This window comes from Urocitellus parryii, chromosome 3, assembly GCF_045843805.1.
Source record: "Urocitellus parryii isolate mUroPar1 chromosome 3, mUroPar1.hap1, whole genome shotgun sequence".
Classification (NCBI taxonomy): Eukaryota; Metazoa; Chordata; class Mammalia; order Rodentia; family Sciuridae; genus Urocitellus; species Urocitellus parryii.
The window spans coordinates 135341778-135367705 of NC_135533.1; the positions used below are offsets into that span (position 1 = coordinate 135341778).

Genomic DNA, 25928 nt, shown 5'->3' on the forward strand with positions numbered 1-25928 from the left:
CAACAGTCAGCATGTTTTATTGCAACAGAACGTCAACGTGGGGGAGCAGCAACAGGCTCCCCAGACCTGGGCTCCGTTCGGCGTGGCCGGGGCACAGGGTAGGCCAGGCACTTATCTAGTCCCACTGCTGGCTCTACCCCCACAGCCTGGTTCCCACCCCCTAGCCAATCCCTCGGGCTCAAGGAACACAAGCTCATTCAAATCCACAGGAGCAGGAGAGGTGGGGCTCCCAGTCTCAGGCTGCCCCTCCCTGAGGCTCCAACAAGATTTCCCGATCCCCTAGAAAGTGGGCCCATGGATCCTGATTTCTGGGACTTTTCTGGCAGAGTTGAGTTCACCATCTTAAGGAGAACGGAAAACAGAAAATGAGATGGTAGCTGCAGAGTTGACCTGGAAACCCCAGGAGGGAAGGCAGCACCTGGGCCAGGGTGCCTACAGGCGCAGCCTGCAGCATCTGCCCACTCCCAGTCTGGCTTCTTCCTGGGGCCTCCCATCACAATACTCTAGCACCAGGCCCAGGGAGAAAGGGGTGACACCCTCCACCCCCTCAGCTACCTTAAGACCTCCTGCCCTGCCCAGACCACATGGCCCAAGGGTACCTTGAGACTCCAGGAAGGCCATGGGTGTTGTATCCTTGTCCCTGATAGCCAGCAGGGACCCTACCTTTCTGTTACCTACAACCTCTGACACTGAGTCCAGAAGGCAGGGAGACCCACACATGGCCCTGTTCCCAGTGTGCTGACTATGAACTTAAGTGTAACTTGGAATATTAAAAACGCTCCATATATTTCCTGCAGAGTTGCAGCTTCGGCCTGCTGGGTCCTGGCTGCTCCGAAGTTCCTATTGCAGATAAGTAGACTTTCATCCAGATGAACCATCCCAGATGGCCCACGCCCCTTCAGGCTCAGTGAAGGCTAGGGCCTTGGGGACACTGATCTGCATGGTGAGGCAGGAGGCCTGGGCACCAGGTGCAGGGGCTGGGCCCCTTGGGGCCTCTCAGAGGCCTCTGGATGCCTTCAGGACAGCCATGTGAGGCTAGGCCCGACCTCCAGCTGCCCTGCTGGACTTCAGCTGAGCCTAGTAGTTCATGAGTTGAGCTGAGTAGACACCATCCTTTTTGTCCAGCTGCAGGGATGAGAGTAAATGGCTCAGTGGACAAGGCCAGAAGCACAAGGCCCAACTTGGGACAGCCACCCACTCCAGGCCTCCTCCAGGCACCTGGTGGTCCTGTTTGGGGGCTACAGTGGGCTTCTGGGCCAGGGGAGGCTTCTTGGAAGCCCCACTTCTGGGGGCAGTGCCGGGTCGGTTGGTGTCCTCCTCACTGGGCGTCCCCATCACTCCAGCCAGCACATAGTGCTGTTTCCGCAGCTCCCCAAGTCGCATTCGCTCCACCTCCAGCGTCTTCTCCAGCTCCAAGACTCGCACCTGTGCCCCACAGCACACGTCAGCGCTGCCAGCCAGTCCCAGGAGCCCTCCCCAGGATCAGCCCCAGAAGGCACGAGCTTGGCAGCCACAGGTGCCCACCTGGATCTCCATCTCCTGCTTCTTCAGCTTGATGAGGGACATGCCGGAGAAATCCATGGTGTCTGGCCAGGAGGCAAGAGAAAGTGTCCAGGTGCCCACTCCTGCCAGCTCTGGGAAGCCAGGAGCTCCACCTGACACCCAGGTGCTTACCCCTGTCCTCAATCTGTTCCTGGCCTGACTTGGTGGAGGCCACCACGTTGGCAGCCCTCTCGTTGACAGTGCGGGAGCACTCCTGCAGGCGGCTCAGGTGGGGGCTATGCTTGTTGGCCTTGACCTGGGGGGAAGGCCAGGCAGGCCATGGGCTCTCAGCCCTGGGTACTTGAGGACCCAAGGCCAGGCCCAGCATGGAGCCTAGGGTTGTGGACATGGGTGCTGCTCACCTTGGAGGCGGCCACCAGCTGGGCTGTACTGGCTGCGATCTCGTGGGAGCAGACGATGAGCTCCTCGTACTTGCCCTTGTGAAGCACCACCTTGTCGGCAGACTCCCTGAGGGGCAGGGCTGGTCAGGGCCTGGGGGTGGGCCTCACCCCCACACTCCCACCCGAGGCCCTTAGAGCCCTGCTGACCCCCCAAGCCACTCTCCATCGCAGGGACCAGACCCTGCCCACCCCACCGGGATGACATACACCAGCTGTGTGGCTCCCCAGCCCACGGCCTTGGAGGCTGAGATGAGACCTTCAGTCCACCGAGAATTCTTGGCGTAAAATTCCTGCTGTGTGGCTGCCCCCTAGTGGCAACGAGAGGACAGGGTGGGACGGGCCAGTCAAGGTGGACATCATAGGTGGGAATGGGTCCCTAGGGGCCCCACCTCCCCTCTGCACAGCCACAGGGCACATTCTGACACCTCCCTGGGGTGAAGGTTTCAGCTGGGACATCAGGGACCCAAAGGGGGCACATGGTCTCATTGTCTGCACACTTCAGGAATCTCAAGCATGAAAGGGCGAGGGCTCTGGGGTCATTCCCCTTCCAGGGACCTATCCCTTGCTGGTGCAGCTGTGGGGCCTGGCCAGGGGGGCGTCAGCTGGGGCCCGCCCAGCTCACCCTGCCGCTGTCCACGATTTCCTTCTGTAGGCTAGTGGAAGTCATCACTAGGAGACGGATGGCCTGCCAAGACCAAAATGCTGCCTGTGATTCTCAGGATGACTGACACAGAGCCCTCCTGGGGTCACAGCCGCCCACTCACCTTCATCAGTTCTGTGCAGGAGTTGAGGATCCTGGGGAGGAGTGGGGGTGGGGTGGGAGAAACAGGGGAGGCTGGTTGGTTGCTCTACACCGTGGCCCGGCCCACGTGACACCACGCAGGCTGGGGACCAGGCATTCCTCTCCAGAGCCAGGAGGGTAAAACCTCCTGGAACCAGTGGTGGGCGGGGCGCTGCTGGGGCTGGGCCGGGGGCTCACCTCTCATTCACCTCCAGCTTCACCCCGGAGCTCTTGTGGCGGGCCTGGTTCATCATGTCCTGCACCAATGACAGCTGTGAGCTGGCTGGGCAGAGCAGCATGGGAGGGAGGGGACACCAGAGACCATGGGGGCCACCTCTACCCTCTTCCCTCTGACCTCAGGGACCCCTGAAAAGCAGGGGTGGAATCCAGGACTGCGTGCAGCCAGTGCCCACCCAACCAGGGTCTGCAGCCCCCAAAGGCTCCTGCAGGAAGCGGGGAAGTCCCTCAAGCTCAGTCCTCACCTCGATCCTCCGCACGGCATCTTCAATGGCTGCTGACGTGGCCGCCATCTCCTTGTCAACCATGGCTCCTAGTTCCTCCTGCCGCACATCCAGGCTCTTGGGCTTCAGCTCCTGGGAGGACAAGAGTCAGGCAGATTCGGTTCCATCAAGCACAGGGCCTGGGGAAAATGTCCAGGGATCCTGGGCTGTGAAGGGACACGGTCCCGCCTGGGACACCCATTTAGCATACCCAGAGGGAACACAGAGCAGCTTGGCCCTGGCACCCCCAGCCCAGGGCTCCGTTGTACATCTCACCTCTCCCAGCTGGAGGATGCCCTGCAGGGGGGTCCGCACCAGGCCAGGCTGTGCCCTTGGCAGAGCCTGCTGATCCTGCAGCTGCCCCAGGAGCTCCAGAGCCCGGGCTCCACACTCCCTGCACGCGTCAACCAGGCCTGTGGTGGGAGAGGGCTGTGAGCACAGCCTTCACCTGAGGACCCCAATGAGGCCCCTACACCCTGGCCCGGGGCCTGGCCAGGACCTGGCTGCACGCCCACCTTCCCCTAACATCTGTGGAAATCCCTGTGGAAGACAAGCTGGTGAAGCAGCCAGACCCTGCCGCCAGGGCCCACTTACGGTCTGCAGGGTCAGTGGGGGCCAGGCGGGAGGTGGCACCACCATTGATGATGGTGTCCGCAGCCAGATGGGAGAAGCGGGTCAGGGCTGCCACCAGAGAGGAGGCATCTGTGTAGATGACAGGGCTGAGGTCACAGATGGGAAGCAACAAGACACAAACACTGGGGAACCGTACAGCAAGCTCACAATGCGGCCCCAGTGTCCCCGGCTCATGGATGAGGAAAGGAGGGCTGAGAGCATGCTCAAGGTCGGGCAGCTAGGGGCAGCAGGGTAGGGACCAAGCATGTCAGGGATCCCAGGCCCCTTCCTCCACCCGGCGAGGACACTTGGTAGCCACACCCCACTGGTGAAGGCTGCCTGCCCGCAGGGCCAGGTCCCCAGGTGGTGGTGGGCAGGGCCATCTGCCTGGCTTCCTGAAGAGGGTGGCTGTGGTCCTGAACAGCTCCCCTCCAGGCGGGAGGCAGCGGGGCTGCAGAAACCCAGAGTCCTGTCAGCCTCCACCCCACCTGGCCCACCTGCTGGAGGCACTCACCTGCCATCGAGGTCAGGTACTGGGCGTGGCCCTTCTCCAGGGCACTCACAGTGTCCAGGGCTGCCTGGGCCCTGCTCACCAGGTAGTCTGGAAGCACAAAGAGAAAGTGAGGCCCTCCCAACCGCGGCTCAGGGTGGGGGACGGGAATGAGGCACGGTCAGTGGGGAGGTGGCCCGAGTGTGCACCTGGGGAGCTGGTGCAGCGCAGGTGCAGGGGGTCGTCCAGCTTGCTCACAGCGTCCTGCAGGATGCCCTGGGCCTCGGCAGCAGCCCCTCGCAGCATGGCGAACTGCTCGTCCAGCAGCCTCTGCCGCAGCCCCTGCTCCTGAGACTCCTGTGGGCAGCGGTCACAGCAGCCTAAAGACCCTGCCCCAAGGCCCAGGGACATGGCTCAGCCCCAGGGTCACACTGTGTGCTGCCAGTCAGGGCCCGCAGTGTGGAAGCACTGCCCTCTGCTGGGGGATGGAGATTGCCAGAGGGAGGCCTCCCTTCCCAAGCGGGAGAACATCCAAGCAGGCAAAGGGTTGGACCAAGCGTTTCTCAGAGACACACAGGCCAAGATGCCCAGCACTGTCCACCATTAGAGAAAGGCCGGGCTGGGGATGTGGCTCAAGCGGTAGCACGCTCGCCTAGCATGCGTGCGGCCCGGGTTCGATCCTCAGCACCACATACCAACAAAGATGTTGTGTCCGCCAAATACTCAAAAATAAATATTAAAATTCTCTCTCTCTCTCTCCCACTCTCTCCCTCTCTCTCACTCTTTCTTTAAAAAAAAGAGAAAGGCCAATCAAAATGCTGACACCCTGAAAGTGGCTAAAGGAAGAGCAGGCAGACAGGAAGTGCTGGGCAGGGTGGGAGGACTGGAAGCTAGGGAAGGGCTCTGGTCTTCGTGGAGAGAATGTTCTGGGAAGCTGACTCGGAGCACACCAAGCAGGACCCCCACCTGGGGAGGACCCCCGTGGTGCTCACTGCAGGACAGCCATACCTTCTCCGCCAGGCGCCCCTGCAACTCGCCCCGCTCCTGGGAACCGCGTAGCTGCTCCTGGCTCAGCGCAGCCTCCTTCTCACGTACCAGGCTCTGGGCGGCTAAGAGGTCGGCCTCCCGCTGCCGCATGGCCCCGCTCAGAGCGTCCTTCTCTGCACTCAGTGTGTCCAGCCGGGAGCTCAGCTCTGACCCGCTCTGTGAGCATGTGTCCATGAGCAGGTCCACCCAGGCTTATGGCAGACCCCTGCAGCCCCGTCTCCAAAGCCACCTGGTATGTTGGGACTCCAGAGGGTAGGCACTGGGTCCTAATGCCACGCACCCTCTGGGTCTGGGTCACAGCAGATCGGGGACCCACTAAGGGCCTCCTGAACCCAGTGTCTGGCCCCGTTCACAGGAAAGAGGTGGCTTCCACCCAGCACCCGCCCCCAGCACCTGCTCTGTGCGGCTCAGGGCCTCTTGCGCGTGTGCCAGCTCTCCAGTCTTGGCCTCTAGCTCCCTCTTGAGCTTTTCCAGCTGGTCACTCTGCTCCTCCAACTGGGACAGGACAGCGTGTCACTGGGGCAGCAGGGCTCGGGGGACGCAGGCGGGGCTTTGCATGGGGTGACGTACCTTCATCTCAGACTCCCGTTTCACCTGCTCCATCTGGAAGGCCAGCTGCTCCTTCACCCGTGCCACCTCCTCCTGGCTCTGCTGTGTCACTGTCAGCTGCTTAGCTGTGTCTGCATTCTGCAAGAGCAGAGGACAGATTGGCTCGTGGCCGTGGCCATGGCTCAGGCCGCCCTGCCATGGGCTGGGGGAGGCTGTGGCCACACACCTTCCTGAGCAGTTCCGCGTGCGTGTTGATGAGCTCGCTGTGCTTCTCCTTCAGCTTGCTGTAGCGCGCCTCCGTGGCGCTGGCCTTCCCTGTGAGGGAGAAGAGGCCGTGAGGTTGGGTGGGCCAGGGACCCCCCTGGCGCCCGCAGTGCCACACGCACTCTCAGCCTCCTCACGCAGGCCCTGGTTCCGCGAGCTCTCCAGCTGCAATGCCCGCAGCTGGGCCAGCTCGTGGCGGAGCTGCTCGTTGTCCACCAGGGCCTTCTGCTTCTGCTTCCGCTGCTCCTCCAGCTCGGCCTCCAGGGAGTTCACCTGGCCCTTCAGCTGAGAGATGTACCGCTGGGCCTGGGACACACAAGGACAGTGTGGGAACCTGCCGGCCCAGCGGGCGCGCCCCGCCCTGGCCCTCACCTCACCTCCAGCTTGATCTTCTCCAGCTCCGCGCGGAGCAGCTCCACCTCTCTCTTCAGGTTCTCGATCTGGAGGTCCCTGGGGACAGAGGTCCTGGGCTCCAGTTTAGCCAACGGGCACAGGCCCGTCTCCCGAGCTTTTGTTCCCCACCTGAGGCCTCTGCAGGCAGAAGCATCCTGCAGCTCAGGGAGGCGCTTTCCAACCCCAACCCCAGCCAGCTACCTGGACCTCACCTATCGTCCTTCAGGGAGCCATTGGGGGGTCCAAAGGTCTGATCGAAGAGGTCAGCCACCACCTGGCAGGGCACAGCAGTCACCCCCGTGCCTCCAGGAGGGTGTGCGGAGCTAGAGCCCCTTCTCAGGGGTGGGGCATGGGGGCAGCAGGGAGCTCACCGCAGGCTCCCCAGCAGGGGGCCCAGTGCTGATCTCGATGAGATTCTCAGGCTCCTCGTCCTCGGGGGCCTCCTCAGGGATCACCACCACGGGCTTGATGTGCTCAGCCAGGGCTGAGGCCCGCAGGAAGTTGGGGGGTCCCTGCAGGGGCAGCAGATGAGAGCTGCTCACCCAGCCCCAAGGAAGCCCATTCTCCACTGTCCCCAGAGCCCCGTGGGGCTGGCCAACTGCCCAGGGTTCTGGGAGGACTGGAGGCCAGGGGCTCCAGCCAGGGTCTGGGAGGGTGTGGGCACCTCGGGCAGCCGAGGGATCTGGATGAGGCGCTTGAAGTACAGCATGTCCGAGGCTCTGCGGAAGAAGTTCCTGAGGCTGAGGGGGGAAGGGTGAAAAGGGACGCGTCATAGAGGAGCCAGGGAGCTGCGTCCCTACCGTGCCTTGCCCGGCCCGGGGTTGGTACCTGTGAAACTGCTCATGGAACCGGTCCCTGTGGCCCTGCAGGGTGTCTGCCGGGAGACCTGGGGACAGCACAGATTTAGGAGGTTTCCTCTCCGCACACTGCTCTGTGGCTCTCTCCCCTCCTGTGTTCCTCCACATTCTAGACTGTCAGAGACTACAGAGCACCCGTGACCGGGCCAGCCCCACCCACATGGGAAGGCACTGGGAAGGCGGGAGTCTGGGGGGGCTCCGGCTCTGACTTTCTGAGCTAGACAGCAGCGAGCTGGTGGAAGGATTGTGTGGCTGCATTGAGCTGTGCCCAGCTTTGGGGGATCACAAAATTCCCATGATGACACACCGCAGGGCCCTGGACTATGGTGAGAACAACACATGCATCCTGAGCTGGAGGTTCTCAGTGTGGTCCAGGGACAAGACCTTTCCAGAGGTTCGAGGAGGTCAAAACCCTCTTCTGAACGGCACAGCGATGGGTGCCTTTCTGCTCCTGGTCCCACAGAGAACGTGGCAGATGAACTCAGGAGAAGGCGGGGGACCCCGTCCCCTCTGCGCCAGGCAGTCAGTTGTAAAAACATAAAACTAAGCAGGTCACAGTAGCCCAAGCCTGTAATCCCAGGGACTTGGGAGGCTGAGGCAGGAGGATCAGGAATTCCAGGCCAGCCCCAGCAACTTAGTGAGGCCCTATGCAAGTCAATGAGACCATGTCTCCAAGTAAAAAATAAAAAGGGCTGGGGACGTGGTTAGCGGTCAAGTGACCTGGGTTTAATTCCTCAGTACCAACCAAAACAAAACCCTACAGAGTCTTTCTCTGCTTTGGAAAACAGTGATTTCTTTTCTTCACTGCACCTATGTTGGTGGGCAGTGAGTTACTATTGCTCTTTCTAAACTGACTTCTCATTCTCCTTCCTGACTCAGTCACCGTGGATGGACACGAGGCCGATGAATGCTACCCTCAAGGCTGCGGCTGCCCCAGGGGTCGTGCACAGTGACTCACAGGAGTGCAGTTTGAACATGAGCTTGACCGTGTAGTGGTAGAGGTGGCTACAGTCCTGGATGACCTGGATGAGTGGGGCCAGACGGCATTGGCCTGAGGACATCTGGGACACAGCAATGGCCGTGTTGAGCTGCCGGAAAACTGCACAGAAGAAAGGTGAGAGGGGAGAGCATGAGACCTGGCCCAGGACATTCATCAGAGACAGCCCAGGCCGTGGTGGCCCCTCATGATGTCATCACAGCCACTGTGATGAGGTGGCCACAGCAGTGGGCAGCTGCTGCAGACCATCTGGACAGCAAGCAGGACTCTAACCCAGATCTCAGGCACCAACGTGCTCCTCACCACAGATGGGAGCCCCTGTGCCAGTGGCTACCTGCCAAGAGCCTGCCCAAGGTCAAGGTCAAGGCGCCCCATGCCCTGGGGCCTCAAACCTGTTCTAAATTTTAGAGAAGGGCATTTAAGGCTGTCCCTCAGATCCCTTCCTAAAGGCTCAACACTCAGCTCTACAAGCCCCAAGTGACCCTGAAACCCGACCTCCCTGAGGGCCCTTTGACAATCAGGCCCTGTATCAGAGCTACTGAGGAGGGACAAGCACGAACACGAGGCTGCCTGTGGTGGCTGGCATCTCCTGAGGCAGAGGAAGGACGAAGAGCAGGTGGCAAGCAGAGTAAGAAGGCAACCAAGCGGCCCCACACTGGGCACATGCCGGCCAGAGTCCAGAGGAGCCCTTGGGCCACTGGGGTGGGGCCAGGTGCAGACCTCTGCAGTGACAGCAAAGAGCCCGGGAGGGGAGGGACAAGAAGGGAGAGGTGCAAGGCCACCTCTCAGCAGTCCTTAACTTCCAGCTGCAGGCCACACTGCCCGTGTTTTGGTGTGTAAAGGACACCCTGCTCCAGGTTGTCCGGGTGTGACAAACAGGGCCCTGCAATCTGCAGTCACACAAACTGGTTTCTGAAGTTTCCCCGACCACAACAGATTCAGCTGCATCTGAGTCTCCCCACCATGCGCTCAGTATGCCTCAGCCGGCCGTCCACTGAGGACCTTTTGGACAGTTCTGTGTCCACTGCGACAGGGGTGCGGTAGGGACCCTCCATCTACACGGCTCTGGGAGTCTCTCCAGCAGACACCGGCACCTGGCACCGCTCCGATGCCCTGCCTTTGTGCCCCCAAGTACCAGGGTGGAGACCAGTTCTCTCCACTTCCCTTGTGGGGGCCACCGCTGCCCACATGGGCTTCCTTCCGTGTGAGAGCAGCCTGGGTGGAGATGTAGGCCGGTGGCCTCCGTGCTAAGGCCTGGACTCAGCACATGTGTGCCAGGACACAGCCTGGGGACCTAGGCCAGCTGCTTGGTTGGGCCACACCCCATCACCTGCCCTCTGTCTCCCATGTAATGTCCCGGGCAGCCTCCCCCAGGCATGGAGCGCTTGCACCAAGCTGGCCTCTGGCCCGTGGGGACTGACTGCCCGCTGCTCCGCCAGCCTCAGTCCAGACCTGAGGGTGCGGGAGGCCGCCTGGCTCCTTCCCAGCTTCCAGATTTCCCTTAAAAGGCATTTGCTTCTCGCCCCGCCACGGAAAGCACTGAGTCACCACAAGTTGTCTGAAGCTGCCACTCAGAACAATCCCGCAGCCGGGAGGGCGAGCCCCTGAGACTTCCTGTCCACCAGCCACCGGCCCCTGGGCCAGGAGGCTGATGGGAGCCGAGGCTCTTTAGGGCAGAAAATGGGCAACACAACTTAAGTTCTCTCGGGTGGCGGGGGGGGGACAGGGCTGCTCTCCGATGGCCCAAGCCCCGTGTGGTGATGTCATGTGCACACAGGGCACAAGGACAGCAGAGACTGTGACCTGGACACACCGCAGAGGGGCTGGGCTCTGGGGGCAGTGGAGGCTTCTCACTGTGCTTTGGAGGCACCAGGAGGCCTCATCGCCTGCTCCTGGGAGGGGCACAGACCCCTGGAGGGGCGGGGTGTGGCTCCGAGGGGGTGCTTGCCTGGCAGGTGGCACTCAGGGCTGGACCACACAGCACGGTACAGTCTGGTCGTGGGGGTCTTCCCCACTCTCCTCGGCGGTAATGCAGACCCCCACGTGACCTGCGGGGAAGGCTCACCTGACTCGGAGAGCCTCAGCTCGCAGTCCATGTAGTCGAACATCTCCACGGTCAGCTGGAAGCTGCAGAGAAGGGCAATGAGGTGGCTGGGCAGGCCTCCGGGTCCCCAAGACCTCCCCCCACACCTGCCTGCACACTGGACAAACCGCCCACGTAGGCTGAGCCTGCTCTCCTGGGAGCATGACCCTCAACCTCAGAAGGCCATGGGCTCATGAACACGTGGCCCTGCGGGCACTGGGGGTGGAATGCCTGGGGACACCAGGGCACTGAGGCAGGAAGGAGAGGGAGGCCAGGCTCCCGGCCACGCAGACTCACATGTTGTTCACATCCGTCCCAGCCGCCTTCTCCAGCACCTCATCGGTCACCTCCAGGCTGGCAGGAAACTGGGGGTGCTGCAGAGAAACCCCACCCGCTGTAGCCATGTGGGGTGGCCCACCGCACATCCCCTCCCTGCTCCGGACAGAGCCAGCTCTGTCCCAGGAATGCTCTAGCTCTCAGGAGGAGGGGACAGCCCCGGAGGGCACCCAGCCCCAGGTGGCCACGCTGCTGTGACCCAGCAGGCAGAGGGCTAGCTGAGGGTTTTGGGGTGGTGGAGGGAGCCCACAGGGGGAGCAGGCCGCAGCCAAGGCAGGACACACAGGTGTGGAGCAAGGGCTGGGATCACCCGGCCGTCCTGGGAGCTCGTGCTGGCCTCCCTGGTGAGTGCACAGCCCACTCGGGCAGATCCCAGCCTCCTCTCTGACCCAGGCCACCAGAGAGCAGAGGAAGCTACCTTGAGGTGGAAGGAGATCTTGGTCAGCAACAGCTTGGTATACACGTTCACCAGCTGCCCGTACCGGTCGTGCAAGTGCCCCTGTGGAGAACAGAGCCCAGGGTGAGGGCCCGCTGCCCTGAGAACATGCCCAGAAAGCCCAGGGACTGGGCAGGCATGGGGACAGGTAGGAATGCAGGTGGAAGGAACCAGAGCGAGGGCAGGCCACTTGTTCACTCAGCACACTGCCTGCCGCCTCCTCTGCTCCAGCGTCCCTGTTCCTGTTGATCTTACTCCTCATCATTCTTGCCAGAAAAACTCTTGTGAGAAGACAGCTCTTTGTCCAGGGCCACAGGCCAATTCTAAGTGGGGACAGTTCACTGAAGAGCTGGTGGCAGATGGGGAGGCACATGCCAACAGGAGTCTGCACACCCTCCCTCCTGCTCAGGCTCCAGGGCCGCGACACCAGCAGAGCCTGTGTCCACTCAGAGCACCGTGGACGTGTTTCCCCTTACTTCAAAGGACATGGATAAAAGGCAGAGGCCTTGGACAGGGTGCTGCCCCAGCAGGACCCTTGCCCTGCTCTGGGTCTGCTCCAGGGGCCACAGGCCAGCTGAGGACCCCTAGTGCTCTGAGAGAGAATCTGGCCAGAGGGTCTCTCCCCCACCCCCCCAGCAGCCTAACTCCAGAGGACTTGGGAGTGGACACAGCTCCCCAGGGTGCTCAGAGCCCTGTGTCTGTAGGTCCTGGGGAACTGTGGGGAGGGGTGCATCTCCAACCCCTTCTACAGCAGTTGGTCTCTAACTGCCCCCTGGGAGGCCAGCCTGGAGCTGCCACATTTTCCAACTTGCAGGGGCAGAAGGGCCTCCCTGATCTAGGGCTGGAGGCCCACTGGTCTCAGGCTGGGAAAGGCACAGCACGACCTCACCCCAACCATCCTCCACAGCCCCACCAAGCCTCCCAGCGTCTGCCTCCGCTCTGCCTATGCGCACTCATGCCGGGGAGGTGCGGGCCGCGCTGCAGCACCTACCCACAGGTCTCCGATCTCCCGGATGTTGCTGCGGTACCTCTGGCAGTCATGCAGCACCTGCAGTGGGAAGGGCAAGGAGGACCCAGAGGCTTAGGGGCCTGAGGACGCGCTCCCACCAGGGCAGAGGGACGAGGCGGAGGGCACAGGCAGGGCCCAAGGGCCTGGAGCTGAGGTCAGACTCTGGGGGCCGCAACTCACATTGGGGTGCCCGTCTCGGAGGACCTTGTGGAGGACATGGCAGAACTTCCAGCTGAGGATGGAGCTACTGGGGAGCGGTAGACCGATGGCGTAGGACCAGAAGGTGAAGGCCCCTTTCTCGTGGTGAGTGCCCAGAATGATGCCTGCGCGGTCAAGGCCAAGTGCAAGGCAAGGCAGGCTGAGGTGCACCGCACTCAGTAAGTGCCGCTGCCCCCACCCTGCTCCCACACCCCTGCCCCAAGCCACAAGGACCAGGGTTTTCAGCAGAGGATAAGACAGAGGGCAAGGTCATGAACGAGTGTCCAGACTTGAACTGCCCCAACTCCCACCACCAGGGTGTGCCCGTCCACCATCCCCCAGGCGGGGGCAAGGGAGGATACGCCGGGCATGCTTCTCCTTCACGGGGGCCTCCTGGCTGTTGATGGCCTTGCTGATGCTGATAGCCTGTGAGAGACACAGGAGGCAGAGTTCAGAAGCCCCACGAGAGGGCCACACAGGGAGAGGTGGAGGCGCGGTGATGCGGGAGGGGACCTCTCCCCGAGCAGCCCAGGCACAGCCTTCTCTGACTTGAAGCGCTCAGCTGAAACTACAGCCCACGACAGGCCCCCGAGTGGCCAGATCTGGGGGGTGGGACAGAAGCTGGGCTCATGGCTGAGGAGGCACCTCTGTGGTCCCAGGGAGGAGTGCTGGGGGATGGCCAGAGCAGAGTGACAGGAGGAAGGGCTCCAGGCAAGGCTGTCAACTGACCCCCCTCCGCACCGCAGACACAGGGCCTGTTGCCTGAGGGCCGCCTCTGTAGGAACTGGGTCCTGGCTAGTTCCTACCACCCAGGGGGACGGCCACTGTGGCCCTGGGGGAGGAGGAAGGCAGGAGGAGGCCCTCTCAGCACCCTTCCATGTCGCCTGAAACCCAGGGAGGAGCCACCTCTCACTCCACACAGTCCAGTGTCGCGTGTCTCAGAGGCCAGCTCCAGCTCCACCAGCTTAGTGCCTTCTGTGAGGCACCTGAGACAGTTGTTCCCTTGCCGGAGGCTCAGGTGCACCTGCCGTGTGCTGTTGCCAAAACTACTTCTCTCGGTGGCAGGTCTGATGGCCTCTGCCCACCAGGCCATCAGCATGTCTGGAGTGAAGGCTGCCCAGGCCATGGACAGCTGGGCTGAGCCAGGGGGCTGCGCCGGGAAGCTGTCTGGGCACCGGCCCTGAGTTCTTCCCCTCTGCCACCTAAATGGTCCCTACCTTGCCCTATACAGTGGTGACTTCATCTGCTCAGGCTCTACTGTGGGCACCTTGGCACCCGCTCCGCTGGGGCACGTGTCCTCTCTGTACACGGGGGAGGCCTGGTAGAGCCAAGCAGCCCTTTCTGGTGGATGCGCAGACCTGGGGGCAGGCAGTCTGAGCGGCCCCTGCACCCTGCCACTCAGCGAGGCGTGCTGACCCCCTTTCGCACACAGGGCCCATTGTGGTGGCTCATTGGGATGCGGGGACCTGGGGCTGCAGCCAACTCTGCCTCCTTGCTGTACCAGGGCCCTGAGGACACAGGCTCTGGCTCCCTCATTTGCAAACCCTGGCCAGTCAGACACGAGGCTGCTGGGCCACCTGTTGTAGTGTTTGCCCAGCCTGGGCCTCCTGGGGCTTCCGCTCCTTCGTGGACAAGCAGTGACCAAGGACCATGGTGAAAGCTGCTGTGAGCCTTGGCAACTCCATGCCCAGGGGTCCTCACCCCCGCTGAGGGGACACTGTCCACGGCAGTGGCCATGAGGAGGGCAAGGTCTGGCAGCAGCCACTCTCTGCGAGTGCACGTGCCAGCAAGGCCACATGCCTCCGGGCAGCACCCTGGGAGGTTGTTGGAAGGAGATTTTCTTGAGGAAGAAAATGAGGCAGAGGGGGTGCCTCTGCCTGTCCTACTAATGGGGGTAAGGCCAGGGTTCAAAGCCGGCTCCGCCGACTCCACATGTCCCCAGCAACAGCCACACAGCCCCAGGTACTGCCTGCCCTGGTGCGGGACTCACGGGGCAGGTGGGGCTGCACCTCCCCGGGCAGCTGGCGAGCAGCTGTGGCTCAGAAGCCAGCAGAGTCCTGGCTTCCAGTGTGTAATCCCAGCCCCAGCTGCCCTGTCACCTGAGCTGGTCTAGTGACGACTGCCACCTGGCCTAGAAGATTCCCAGCAAGAAGCTGCTCTCACAGCCCTCAGCACAGACACAGGACCCCCGGAGGGCGGGGGGGAGGCAGGCCCTTACTATGGGCCGGAGCCCTGGGAGCCCAGCCCCGCTGCCCCACTAGACCTGGCCTGGGGCTCTCCACGTGCCCAGCGCCCTCCAACAGGCCGTGTTCCTGATTAACCATCCACCTCCCCTGGGCTGTGGCACCCGGCTGGAGCCTCCTGCACTGGGCACAAAACAGAGGCCAAGGAGGCTCCAGGAAGTGCAGCCCCAGGACAGCATGGGCGCTTGGCACAGTCTGTGGTGGCCCCAGTGATGCCTGCTCCCCACCCTGCCCGCAGGGGACAGGCCCGTGTCAGTCGCCCAGACGCCGGCTGGCTCCGGGGAACACAGCCCCCTTGTGTGCAGGGCAGGCAGATGTGTGGGGCCTCACGCTGCACAGGAGGCCCAGGGCTTACACAGGGGGAGGCTGTGGGCACCCCTGGGCTTCCTGCTCCTCCCAGGAGGAGGCCAGGCAGGCCCCTGCTGACCCTGTCCCCACCTCACCAGCCTCTAATACTGGACCTTCTCAAAGGGGGCTTCAGAGTTGGCAGTGCCCTGGGCACCTCCCTTTGTGACACAGCTCTGCTCCAGGGTCAAAGTCTCCCGGAGGCCTGACTTTAGTAACACTTGGTCCTGGGTCCCAAAGTTCCAGCCTGCCATCCTGAGGCTGCCTGGAGGGGTTAATGAGACTGTGGGTGGAGGGACCAGAGGGTGAAGGGGAGCTGGAGGGCCACCCCAGCCGCCTGGGGGTTCTCTCTGGCTGGGGAAACACTTCCCTCGGCCCCGGCATGGCCCTCGAGCCAAGTGGAAGTGAAACCCAGCGGCCAGCTGGGTCCATTGCAGCGAAGGGAAACACCTCCTGAGCAGAGTGGCTTGATACACACTCAAGGTCGCACTCTAGGGGGACCCAGAGCTGGAGGAGGGTCACGGGGCAATGGAGAGCGTCTGGGGAGGTATCTTGCTTGGGAGAAGAGGTGACAGTTTCATGGCACACAGGCCACTGCTGCTGTCCGGCCCTGGAAAACCCAGTGGTCCACAATCGTTCCCCGGAGGCCCCGAGAGCCCCAGGAGTTGCCCGCTCTCAGGAGGGCTGCAGGTGGCCCACAGGGGACCAGGGCTGGGTAAGGCCCTGCAGGCCCTGGAGAGGCCATGGAGCTGCCCCATCCCCGAGCTCCTCTCGTGAAGCACGTGTCCCACAGGCCGGCAAACTGGTCTCAATAACCTCAGATCATCTTTCTGGAGCTCAGCCATGTGCAGGCTCGGCCGAGCACTTTGTTGCAAGGGTCTCAGTCCTCCCAGGAACCCTAGAAGTAGGTGGATGGGGAAATGGAGGCTTCGGAGGCCGATCACTGCTCAAGATCATAGCCAACCATGCTGGAGCTGCTCCGCGCTCTTCACACGGTGCCAGGGCCGAGCAACAGCCCATGCTCACTCAGCTAGAGGTGGGGGACTCATGCTGTGTCCCTGGGCCCTGCGGACTAACCTGGGCACCTTCTAGGTGGCTGCTGGGCTACGTGGCTGTGGTTGTCTCCAGGAGACTGACCCAGGTGAATACAGACGTCCTCTTGGTCTCTGACAGGACCCCAGCTTCCCATGGTCCACCATCACCAGAGGACCAGCCTGATTGCAAAGCAGGCCCAGACTGGACTGGGGCTTTGTTCACACCACAGGTAACAGAGGCTCAGGCTGGGCGGGCAGGTGCAGCCAGGAGGCTCCCACACCCCCATTCCTCAGGCTCCACTCGAAGCCCAGCTTTTACCCGCCCTCGACCCTTCACAGGTGGTTCTGTCCCGCAGCCAGGTGGGGCCACATCAGGGAGCCCGAGCCCTCAGGATACTCCTGCCCTGCTTCCAGGAGAACCTGTCCTTGTTGGTCTCAGAAAAACCCACTGAGGAGCACAGAGGACCAAGGTCAAGGCTGAGGCCAGACAGAGCCCAGAGCTAAGAGGTCCAGAGCTGTCAACGCTGGACCCTGACACAACCCCAGGGACATGCCAGAGGGTGCCCTCTCAGGAGACAGGAGACCCAGGCAAGGCAAGGAGACACTTCCTGAGAGGTGCCTAACTCCAGGCAGGAACAGCGGCAGGTATCGATGCCATCAGTGAGGCTAGGTGGGGGAGGGGGCTTGCCCAGTGCCGCCCATCAAGTGTGGGGCCTTTCACAGACCACAGTGGCACCTACATCTGGGCCACAGGGTCAGGAAGTCGGGGGAGCCCGTTCAGGGAGGAGCCATGTGGTTGGGGCAGACAGGGGGCCACGGTTCCACAGCTGGGCTCTGGAAACCTATGGCCTGTGGGTGGGGGTCAGGGCTAAGTGGACTCTTGGGTCCACAGAGCTCAGCACAGGGAGAAGTGAGGACTCAGGAAGTGCCGCTGCTGTCCTCCTCAGAAGCCCACAGAACAGGATGAATGGCTCTTCTCACCCAGCCCCGCCCTTGCCAGGAGCAGCACCCTGAGGTCTCAGGGCCCTGGCCTGCATGCTCCCCAGACTGTGAAGCAGGAAAAGAAAACTCTCAGGTCTCCTACAAAGTGGATGTGCACAAAGCTCGGTCTGGGGAGCAGTTCAGCGGCCTGCAATCCCAGCGAATCAGGAGGCTGGGGCAGGAGGATAGCAAGTTTGAGGCCAGCCTCAGCAACCTAGCAAGACCCTATCTCAAAAAAAAATTTTGTTTTAAGAAGTACTGGGATGCAGCCCAGTGGTAGAGCACCCAAGTTCAATCCCTGGTACTGCAAAAATAAATAAGAAATAATACAACACCTTACCCAGTGCCTGCCATCTGTCCCTCGGATGGCGAGCCAGTGCCCACTCTGGCCTCCTCCCACCATGGGCTCTGAGCATCAGCAATCCCTGGGGTCCTTCCCTCAAGCACCCCTAGAGCGACCACTCCATGCTCCTAAGTTCATCCAGAGCATCTGTCACCTAAAGAAACCTGTTAGTTACACTCTGTCCCCATCTCCAACCTCCTGAACAGAGAATGGTGGCCCTCTGCACCCAGGTTCAACCAACTGCCAATCAAGGCACTGTGGGGGAGAGACTGTGCCTGTGGAGACTTTTTCCTTGTCACTGTCTCCTGATCAATGCAGGACGATGACTCTTTACATTGCACTGCATCAAGGATTATAAACCCAGGATCTGAAGGACTCAGGAGGAGACGAGCTTATGCCCAACACTCCCCTGTTTCACACGAGCAACTCGCACCTTCCAGGGTCCCGGAACTGAGGGACGGCTGCACATCTTCCTCCAAACTGCATCTCCAGGGCCTCACCCTAACGCCTGGCAGTCGAGGGACCTTCTCTGGACAAACATGAGTGGGATACTTGAAGGCACAGAAGCTCTTTGAGGCACAAGCACGGGAAACCCAAGGCAGTGGCTCTTTCTCCAGCTAATAATTTATCCACTAGAGTCAAATAGTAAAGTGACTTATTATAAAACAATTTCTATTTTTAAAATCAGTCCTGCAATGAATCAGACTTAAGCCTCCTTGTGCCGCTATCACGAGGCCTCACAGCGGCACTTGGCAGGGACAGAAACGTCCTTCAGAGGGCCGGGCGCTGGCAGCGCGGCGGGCTCTTTCACTCTGCGCTCTCAGAGAGTGGCTTCAAGGACAGAAAGCTCTCATTCAGGCACCGTGGCCACCTCAAAGACCATTGATGACAGCAAACACAGGGTGTCTGTGGCCGAGGCTGCGAGGATGAACCACAGGCACAGCCAGGAGAGGCCGTCACCTCGGCAGACAGGAAGTCTGCGGTGTGAGAGTCTTGCCCTGGCTCTGTATGTCCGAGTCCCTGTCCTGCCCGTCCTGGCCTCCCCCTCACTCCTGTCATCAGGAAGCTGCACTGGGCAGAGGATGGAGAGCCCTGGACACTGTCAACAAATTCACAGCCCAACCCACAGCCACCTCCGCTCTGGGCTCTGTAGGGTGACATGGAGGAGCAGGAAGATTCGCTCCGAGTCACGCCTCTGCTGTGCTGGCTCCGGAATGGACAGGGAGCCCGCTGGGCGGTTTTGTTCCTGGGGCACCAGTGACATCACCACAGACCTGTCTGTCCCACAAGCCAGAGGACTGAGTCACTCCCAGGCAGACACACCTACTGCAGTTTGGCGCTGGTGTGTATTTTAGCCAGAGGAAAAACAGTCCCGCCGGAACCCATCTCTCTCCGCCAGCTCACAAGTCCCCAGCGTGGCCCCACAGGGTCCAGCCTTCGACAAGAGGACGGCATCAAAGATGGGACCCGTGGGCCCAGAGCCTGCCCCCATGCAGTGGTACTTGCTGAGCATGGCCCTGGGCCAGGCATTCTGTCCTTGCCAGGGTGCAGTGGACAGCGTGGATCTGAACAGCTGATGGCCCTGGATAGACACCCAGCCTCATGTCTGTCCGCTTCTCCCTGATCTACTGGCCGGCTGCGTTGTGACAGGGACCCAGTGTGCATCACGCACCAAGGCTCTGGGGAGGAGGGTGGCAGCTTCATAAACAAGGTGATATTGGAGTCAGCCCTGAAATAAATAGGGGTTCACAGGTGGGGGGAGGGGCGAGGCCAAGTGGCACAGTGGAGCTGGCACGGTGGCGCCAGGCTGGCCGAGTGTCTCAGGTTAGCCAGCTGGGTTTCCCTGTCCCTCGGCCAAGCAGACCTAGACTCAACCTGGGGGTTGCCACATAGCACCGTGGGACCGAGTGGCTGGGATCAGGTGGCCGGCAGGGCTTCCTTCACCAGGGCCCAGTGCGATGGCTGAACTCGGGCCTCAAGGCCAGGCGGGGCGGGGGTTCAGCTGCACTCTTGTCCCTGTTCTGAAAGGGGCGGTCCTGCAGGACTTCCTGGCTGCCCTGGCCCCAGCCTGCCTGCCTCTCCTGGACAGCATGGGAGGGGCACCGCAGCTCCGCCTCCCAGGGCCAGCTGGGAGGAGATCATCTCCATGGGCCTCGCTGGTGTGTCCTGGGGTGAGCGGGTAAAGAATGGTAAAGAATGGTCAGCTCTGTCCCACTCTGACCAGCACGTGGCTCAGGTGATGCTCCAGCAGGGCCAGGTGGCCTCTAGCAGCCGGGAAGTCTGGCAGCACTGCAAGGGTCTGTGTGGGCGGGGGGTGGCCTCCCGGGCTGGGGTGAGCTTTCTGCTTTCAGAGAAGGGCCTGGCTTGCCTCAGCGCATCCGCCATTGCCTGGGGATGGTGGAGAGGGGACGGCCTGCTGACATTCTGAAAAGCTCCCAGGTGCTTCTGGACTTGCAGTGTCCAGGAGTGGCCACTGGCCGTGTCACTGCTGAGCACCCCCCAGGTGGAGTCCAGAGGAGCATGAGCTGCAGGTGTCAAGTATACATGGGACTTGAACGACCTGGTGGGAGAAGCCGGCGCCAAGCACTCCCCGATGTTCACCAGGATCCCACGGGCGTCACCCAGCACACAAGGTTAAACCCACCTCACCTGTCTGCTTTTCCTAGAGGCCACCAGGCCACCGAAACTCACACCTGTGGCTCCTCTGCTGCTTCTACTGGGATGTGTCAGGCAGCCAGGGCCAGCTGTCCTCAGTTGTCAATAAATGTTAATCTTTATAAGATCTGGGTCCTGCGGGGCTGCCCTGGAGGATGATCTATCACCCGCTTCCCAGTGCCACTTCTACTGGCCCCCTTGTCCTCACGCCTGGGCAGCTTTCTCTGTGGTCAGTCTGCCCTGGCCTCATGAGCAGTGGCCAAGTAGCCCTGCAGGGGCTGTGATATAAAGGGTTTCTCTCATCCTGAGAGGACACCTCTGGCTCTTCCTCCACTTCCTGTGGGGTAAACTGCCCTCCAGAGAGGCCAACAGCCCACAGGTAAAGGAGGAAACAGGACTCCACAATCAGCACGTCCCAGGCCTATCTGCGGGGTCCTTGGGCGTGCCATGCTTCAGAGATGACTTTCTCGATAGTGGAGGCCCGCAAGCTATCTCAGGTATTCCGGAGGAAGAAGTGTATTCCGGAGGAAGAAGTACGGAAGGGAGAACAATGGCTAGCTTTCTCCTGAGACCCTACTGTGTGCTAGGCGCTGCACCACGTTTTACATGTAGCATGGATCAGTTCCCTATGGTTGCTGTTATAAAACTGCTAAACATTTTGTGGCTTAAAACAACACGAATTTGTCATCTTACAGTTCTGGAAGTCAGAAGTTTGGAAAGGGTCTCACAGGACTGAAAGCAACGTGTCAGAAGGGCTGCTTTCCTCTCTGGAAGTCCTGGGGGGCGGAGGCACCATTTCCTTGCCTTTTCCAGCTTTTAGGTGGTGCCCATATTCCTTGGCTGCTGGCTCCTTCCTCCACCAGCAAAGCCACCCCTGGCTGGAAGAGTCTCCCGTTCTGACCTCTTCTCCATCCTCCCTTGTCTACAGTAAGAGATCCTTGTGATCCATTGGGCCCACCTGATCCATTGGGTAACCCAGGACAATCTCCCGCTCCCACGGTCAGCTGTGAGGCAACTGAGTTTCAACTGCAACCTGAATTCCCTGTACAAGTCAGGTGCCATATTCACTAGTTTGGGGAATTAAAGATGTGGACATCTTTGAGGGGCCATCATTCGGCCTGCCACACAGTGTCTCTCATACCTTTCTGTGAGGTAAAAGGAATCATCCCTATTTTTGAGGAAACAAATTCAGGACTTAAGCAACTTACCCAGGGACACAGGCTAGAAATCAGGGCTACCTGCCTACAAGCGTGTTTCACGAAGCCACACCATCGTGTTAGTGGTGCAGAATACAGGTGCTGAATTCCACAGTACGTGTGTGTGTGTGTGTTTTGGGGGGGGGCACAGGGATACTGGGAATTGAATCCAGGGGCACTGGATCACAAGGTAATTCGATTTTTGAATTTTAAAGAACTTATTTATTTATTTATTGGCAGTACTAGGAATTGAACTCAGGGGCACTTTGTCCTGAGCTATACCCCTCAGTCCCTTTCATGTTTTTTATTTTGAGACAGGGCCTCCATAAGGTGCTGAAGCAGACCTGGAACTTCCTATCCTCCTGCCTCAGTCTATGACCCGTCACTGGGATCACAGGTGAGAGCCACAGTGCCCGGGTCCATTCTGCAGTATTCTGTATTCAGAATATAACAATGAGAAGCAGGCAATAAAAGTTTGTCCTTTCATTTTAATAAAAAGGAGCACTTATCACCGAAGGCACTGGGACACGGGGAACATAATAGCCTACATGGTGCCATAGCCACAAGCACTGGCTGCCAGAAGGAATTCCAACTACCTCCCCTTAACACTCCTGAGAGCTAGACACACAGATCTGTGTGAGACTGGAGGGGGGGGTGTCCTGTCCAGAAAACAAACATGGAAGCATTGCTCTTCCTCCTGTCCCAGGCCTGAGAGCTGAGAGATCAGGCTGGTCGCTGGTGAGGACTTAAATTCTAAGCCAGCCCAGAGCGCCCCTGCAGCTCATGGCGCTGAGGCCCTTGTCAAGACAGGCAGCATGTTCCAAAGGGAAGCTGGTCCCAGGATTGGATGTGCTATTTTCTGTCCCAAAGGGGACACAGAAGCAGCAGCCTCAGCTTTCCACGCCTTTTCCACCAAGGGGCCTGGCTGGCAGCTCACTAGATATTTCTGGGAACGATCTAATTAAATATTAACCACTTACAAAGCCTCATTCTTACATCCCTCCATAAGTCACCTCGAAAACAGGCAAACCCATAGGTTAGATTTCAACTCCATCCGTGCCTAAAAAGGGTGAGTTCTGTGAGATTCACCCATTACAAAGTTCTCATTAAAAGTAACTCTTTCAGTCCCTCAAAGACTCAAAGAGCAAAAACAAAACAAAACAACCTGCCTTCTGTTTTCAGACCAGCCACCAAAATGTGTGGTTCTGTGTCAGACTCTATCTTTGACATTCAGGAAAGTTGCCCTTGTCATGTAAGAGTAAGATCAATGAACTTGGCCCTTTAAACCTCATCTCCTCCACCTCCTCAAAAGACAGGAAATCTAAAAAAAAAAAAAAAAATCAGTGAATCAAAGAAGTTCCGCACACCACCAGATTCTCAGTGGTGTGTTTCTTCCTATGTTCTGCAAATTCAAATTCAGTGTTTCTTCTTATGTTCTGCAAGCTCCTGACACAATTATGTATTAATGACTTTAAATTAAATGCCACATTTGTTTTTATGACGAGCTTTCCAGGCTGGACCAGATGACGATGACAAGAACAAATTAATCATTTGCAATCAAGTTGGTGCCTGCACTTGGCATGTGTGGACCCTCCACGTCATGAGGTTTACTATCACTTTCATTGTCAATCACAAGCACAAAGGTTAGCAGGTCTCCCAGTGTTTTCCCTTATTTCAAAAAGAAAGCTGTTGTAGACAGTATGTGCCACTTATTCTGCAAGCAACCGCAGAAGTCACTTTGCTCTGACAAGAGGGAAGGAACTTGCTCAGGGCAACCACAAATGCAAATGTCAACCAACCTGCTTCAGACCAAAGTATAGTAGTACTTTTGGCTTCCTTTATTTCTTAAGTAAAAATTTTCAGCCATTTCAGTCTTGGTTGACTTATTTTGGCAAATGAGCAAGTATGCCCCAGGCATAAGAACACCTCACAGTTTGTAAAATAGAAGAGGAAGACAACACCAAACCAACACAACGCCTCCATCGTGGCACCAACAATGTACAAATACACACCCGCGCCATTATTTAATTTCCCAACACCTTCCCAGGATAGGCCCTCCCGGGAAGGGAAGCGCGCGTGGGAGCGCAGGATGCGAGCCTGGGAAGTTTCCGTCTGTCGGGCGCCGGGGTGGACCCAGGGGGTGGCAGCCTGTTTGTGCGGGGCCCCGAGCGGGCAAACAAGTCCGGCGACATACGTGAAACTTCACCCGGCAATAATAAGCTGCTGTGCAGCCCTGGACACGGCCCCGGAGAAAAGGAAGCAGAGTTTCCTCCAAGGAAACGCTCGGCTTTCCAGGTGGGGCATCTGTTTGCAGGCGGAGGGAGGAGGCAGGGCCAGGGGCGCACCTGGGCCCCGGTCCCCCTCCGCTCCCCGCTCCGTGCCACCTTCATCCAGGACCTCTCCGCCCCTCGCTCCCCGCTCCTTGATCCAGGCCACCTCCGACCCTCGCCCCTGACCACCTTGATCCAGGACCTCTCCGCCCCAGCCCCCAGGCCCGGGCTACCTTGATCCAGGCCACCTCCAACCCCCGCTCCCGACCACCTCGATCCAGGGCCCCCTCCGCCCTTCGCTCCAGGCCCCCTCGCTCCAGGCCCCCTCCGCCCCACCCCCTAGCTCCGGGCCACCTGGATCCAGGACCACCTCCGACCCCGCTCTCCCCTCTTCCCGGACTATCGGCTGCCTCCCCGCCGCGGTGCCCACGAGCGCGCCGCGGCTTCCGGTTCACCTGCGCCGGCGCTCGGGCCGTGGAGCTCGGCGCGCCGCGCGGACACAGGCCGCCCGCCCGCCCGCCGCCCGCCGCCCGTGCTCGCCTGGGTCTTGTCGAACTGCTCGCGCTCGGCCTCCAGGCTGTGGCCGGGCCTGCGGCTCAGCACCCGCGCCGGCACGTTCTTGATGCTGTTCATGCTGCTGCCGCCCGCCCCTGCCCGGCTCCGCGCGACTGAGGCGTCCGGCGCGGCCCGAGCCTAGGCACCGCGAGGCCGCAGCACCGCGCGGGGAGGAGCCGCCGCGGCCCCGCCTCCCCGCCTGAGGCCCAGCGTACCCGCCCCGCCCCTGAACCGCCCCTGGGACTCCCGGCACGCCCGCCCCCGACCCCTGCATCCCGGGATTCCCTGCACGACCGCCCCTGCGCCCCAGGATTCCTGGCACGCCAGTCCCTGCACCCCTGCACCCCGGGACTCCCGGTGCACCCACCCCTGTACCCCGCCACCCTCATTACAGGAAAGTCCGCCCTTGCACCCCGGGACTCCCCACACGCCTGCCCCTTCACCCCCCTACTCCAGGAACGCCGGCCTCTGCATCCCACGCCAGCCGGACTCCTGGGTCCTGGACCTTCAGAACCCCAAGGACACCGGGCATGCCCTGCTCCCTAACTCAGCCGGACCAAACATCGCCTAGCCCTGCCAGACTTCCAGCCCTGTCCCCAGTCCAATTCTCCCTCTTTCTCCTGGGCGTGCAGGCACAGGCATTCGCTCCCTGCCCCATCCCTGTACTCACAAAGTTCAGTTACACTTGATCACGGAAAAAATGGGGCAATTCAGGCCTCCCTGAGTCTAGGCAAAGGCTGCACAACCAGAATATTTTTTTTCCCCTTATGGTCTTACATAATTTGTAAAGTGAACACAGTTCTGCTCCTCCTTCCTGTGCATCTCTAACAAATGCAGCTGTTACTCTTGGAGGGTGTGTCAGGAGCCGCTCCCCCAGCAGCCCAGGTGGGGACTGTGCCGGGGTGAAGCCGGCTGGGGCAGCAGACCCACCAAGTAGAGCAGGGAAGATTCCAAGGCTGTTATTTAAATTATTGGTCATAAGACTAAACTAAAAAACATAAATAAAACCCCAGTTCTCCCCAAGCGTGGCTCAGGTGGCTCCTTTGTTTCCGCTGTTCTTAGCTTCTCTATCAGTGTAGATGTGAGGTCCCCCCATAAGAGTACTAATGAGTCTCCTTGCTTTTGAGATGAAGGATAACCTACCTCTAAGAGGGGAAATGCTGCTTTTCAAAGCCTGAGAGTTGTCTCTCCCATCAGACTGAAGCTCTCTGAGGACAGGGACCCTTTCTGTCCCCTCTTCAGTTCCTCACTGTTCACACCAACATGTGAAAGTTGCACTGGACAAGGCTCTTCTTTCCCCTCCACCAAAGAGAGTGATTAATTATCTAATTCCAAACAATGAAAAGCTTCTTTACCAGCATAACTAGAATAGCAAGAGCTAATATTCACGGTGTGCTTATTTGCTAGGACCTGGGCTAAACCTTTACATGTATCACCTCATCTTTAATCCTCAGCTATTGAATCAAAGCCCTAACAACTAAGGGGCTTGCTTGTTTGCTCTGTGCCAGATGTTTCTCGGACTCCTTTTCTGTCATGGGACAGAAGCAATTATCTGTAACCTTCAAAGATGTACAAGAGGCCACAACCCCTCTGGATCAACAACCTCTGCCACAGTGATTTAACATTAGCAGCTGTTTAACATTCTTATAAATACAGAGCTTATTAGTGTGCTCAACATTTGGTCAGCAGTATCTCATTTAATCTTCTTTAAAGTTCTGATGGTATTTTTAGCCAAGAAACAGGCTCAGAGGTTAAGAAGGAACCTAAGTTCAGACTAGTAAATGGGGCATGCAGGATCTAGACCCAGATTG

General features: G+C 59.8%; 1 protein-coding gene across 1 annotated transcript; it reads right to left on the reverse strand.

The window, feature by feature from the left end:
* On the reverse strand, window positions 1-24266 carry Hip1r (huntingtin interacting protein 1 related). Its single transcript, XM_026403004.2, has 32 exons — window positions 24103-24266; window positions 12858-12921; window positions 12478-12620; window positions 12280-12336; window positions 11271-11351; window positions 10814-10890; window positions 10499-10560; window positions 8395-8535; window positions 7408-7465; window positions 7244-7319; window positions 6951-7091; window positions 6792-6853; window positions 6564-6636; window positions 6309-6492; window positions 6149-6237; window positions 5944-6060; window positions 5767-5868; window positions 5335-5529; window positions 4536-4683; window positions 4351-4437; window positions 3819-3926; window positions 3501-3637; window positions 3207-3317; window positions 2923-2981; window positions 2708-2738; window positions 2566-2628; window positions 2151-2251; window positions 1905-2010; window positions 1675-1798; window positions 1525-1586; window positions 1219-1425; window positions 1-1125 (listed from the first exon to the last, which is right to left on the reverse strand). The coding sequence occupies exons 1-32, from the start codon at window positions 24193-24195 to the stop codon at window positions 1078-1080; spliced, it is 3207 nt and encodes a 1068-aa protein (XP_026258789.2). The 5' UTR covers window positions 24196-24266; the 3' UTR covers window positions 1-1077.
* Window positions 24267-25928: the final 1662 nt, after the last annotated feature.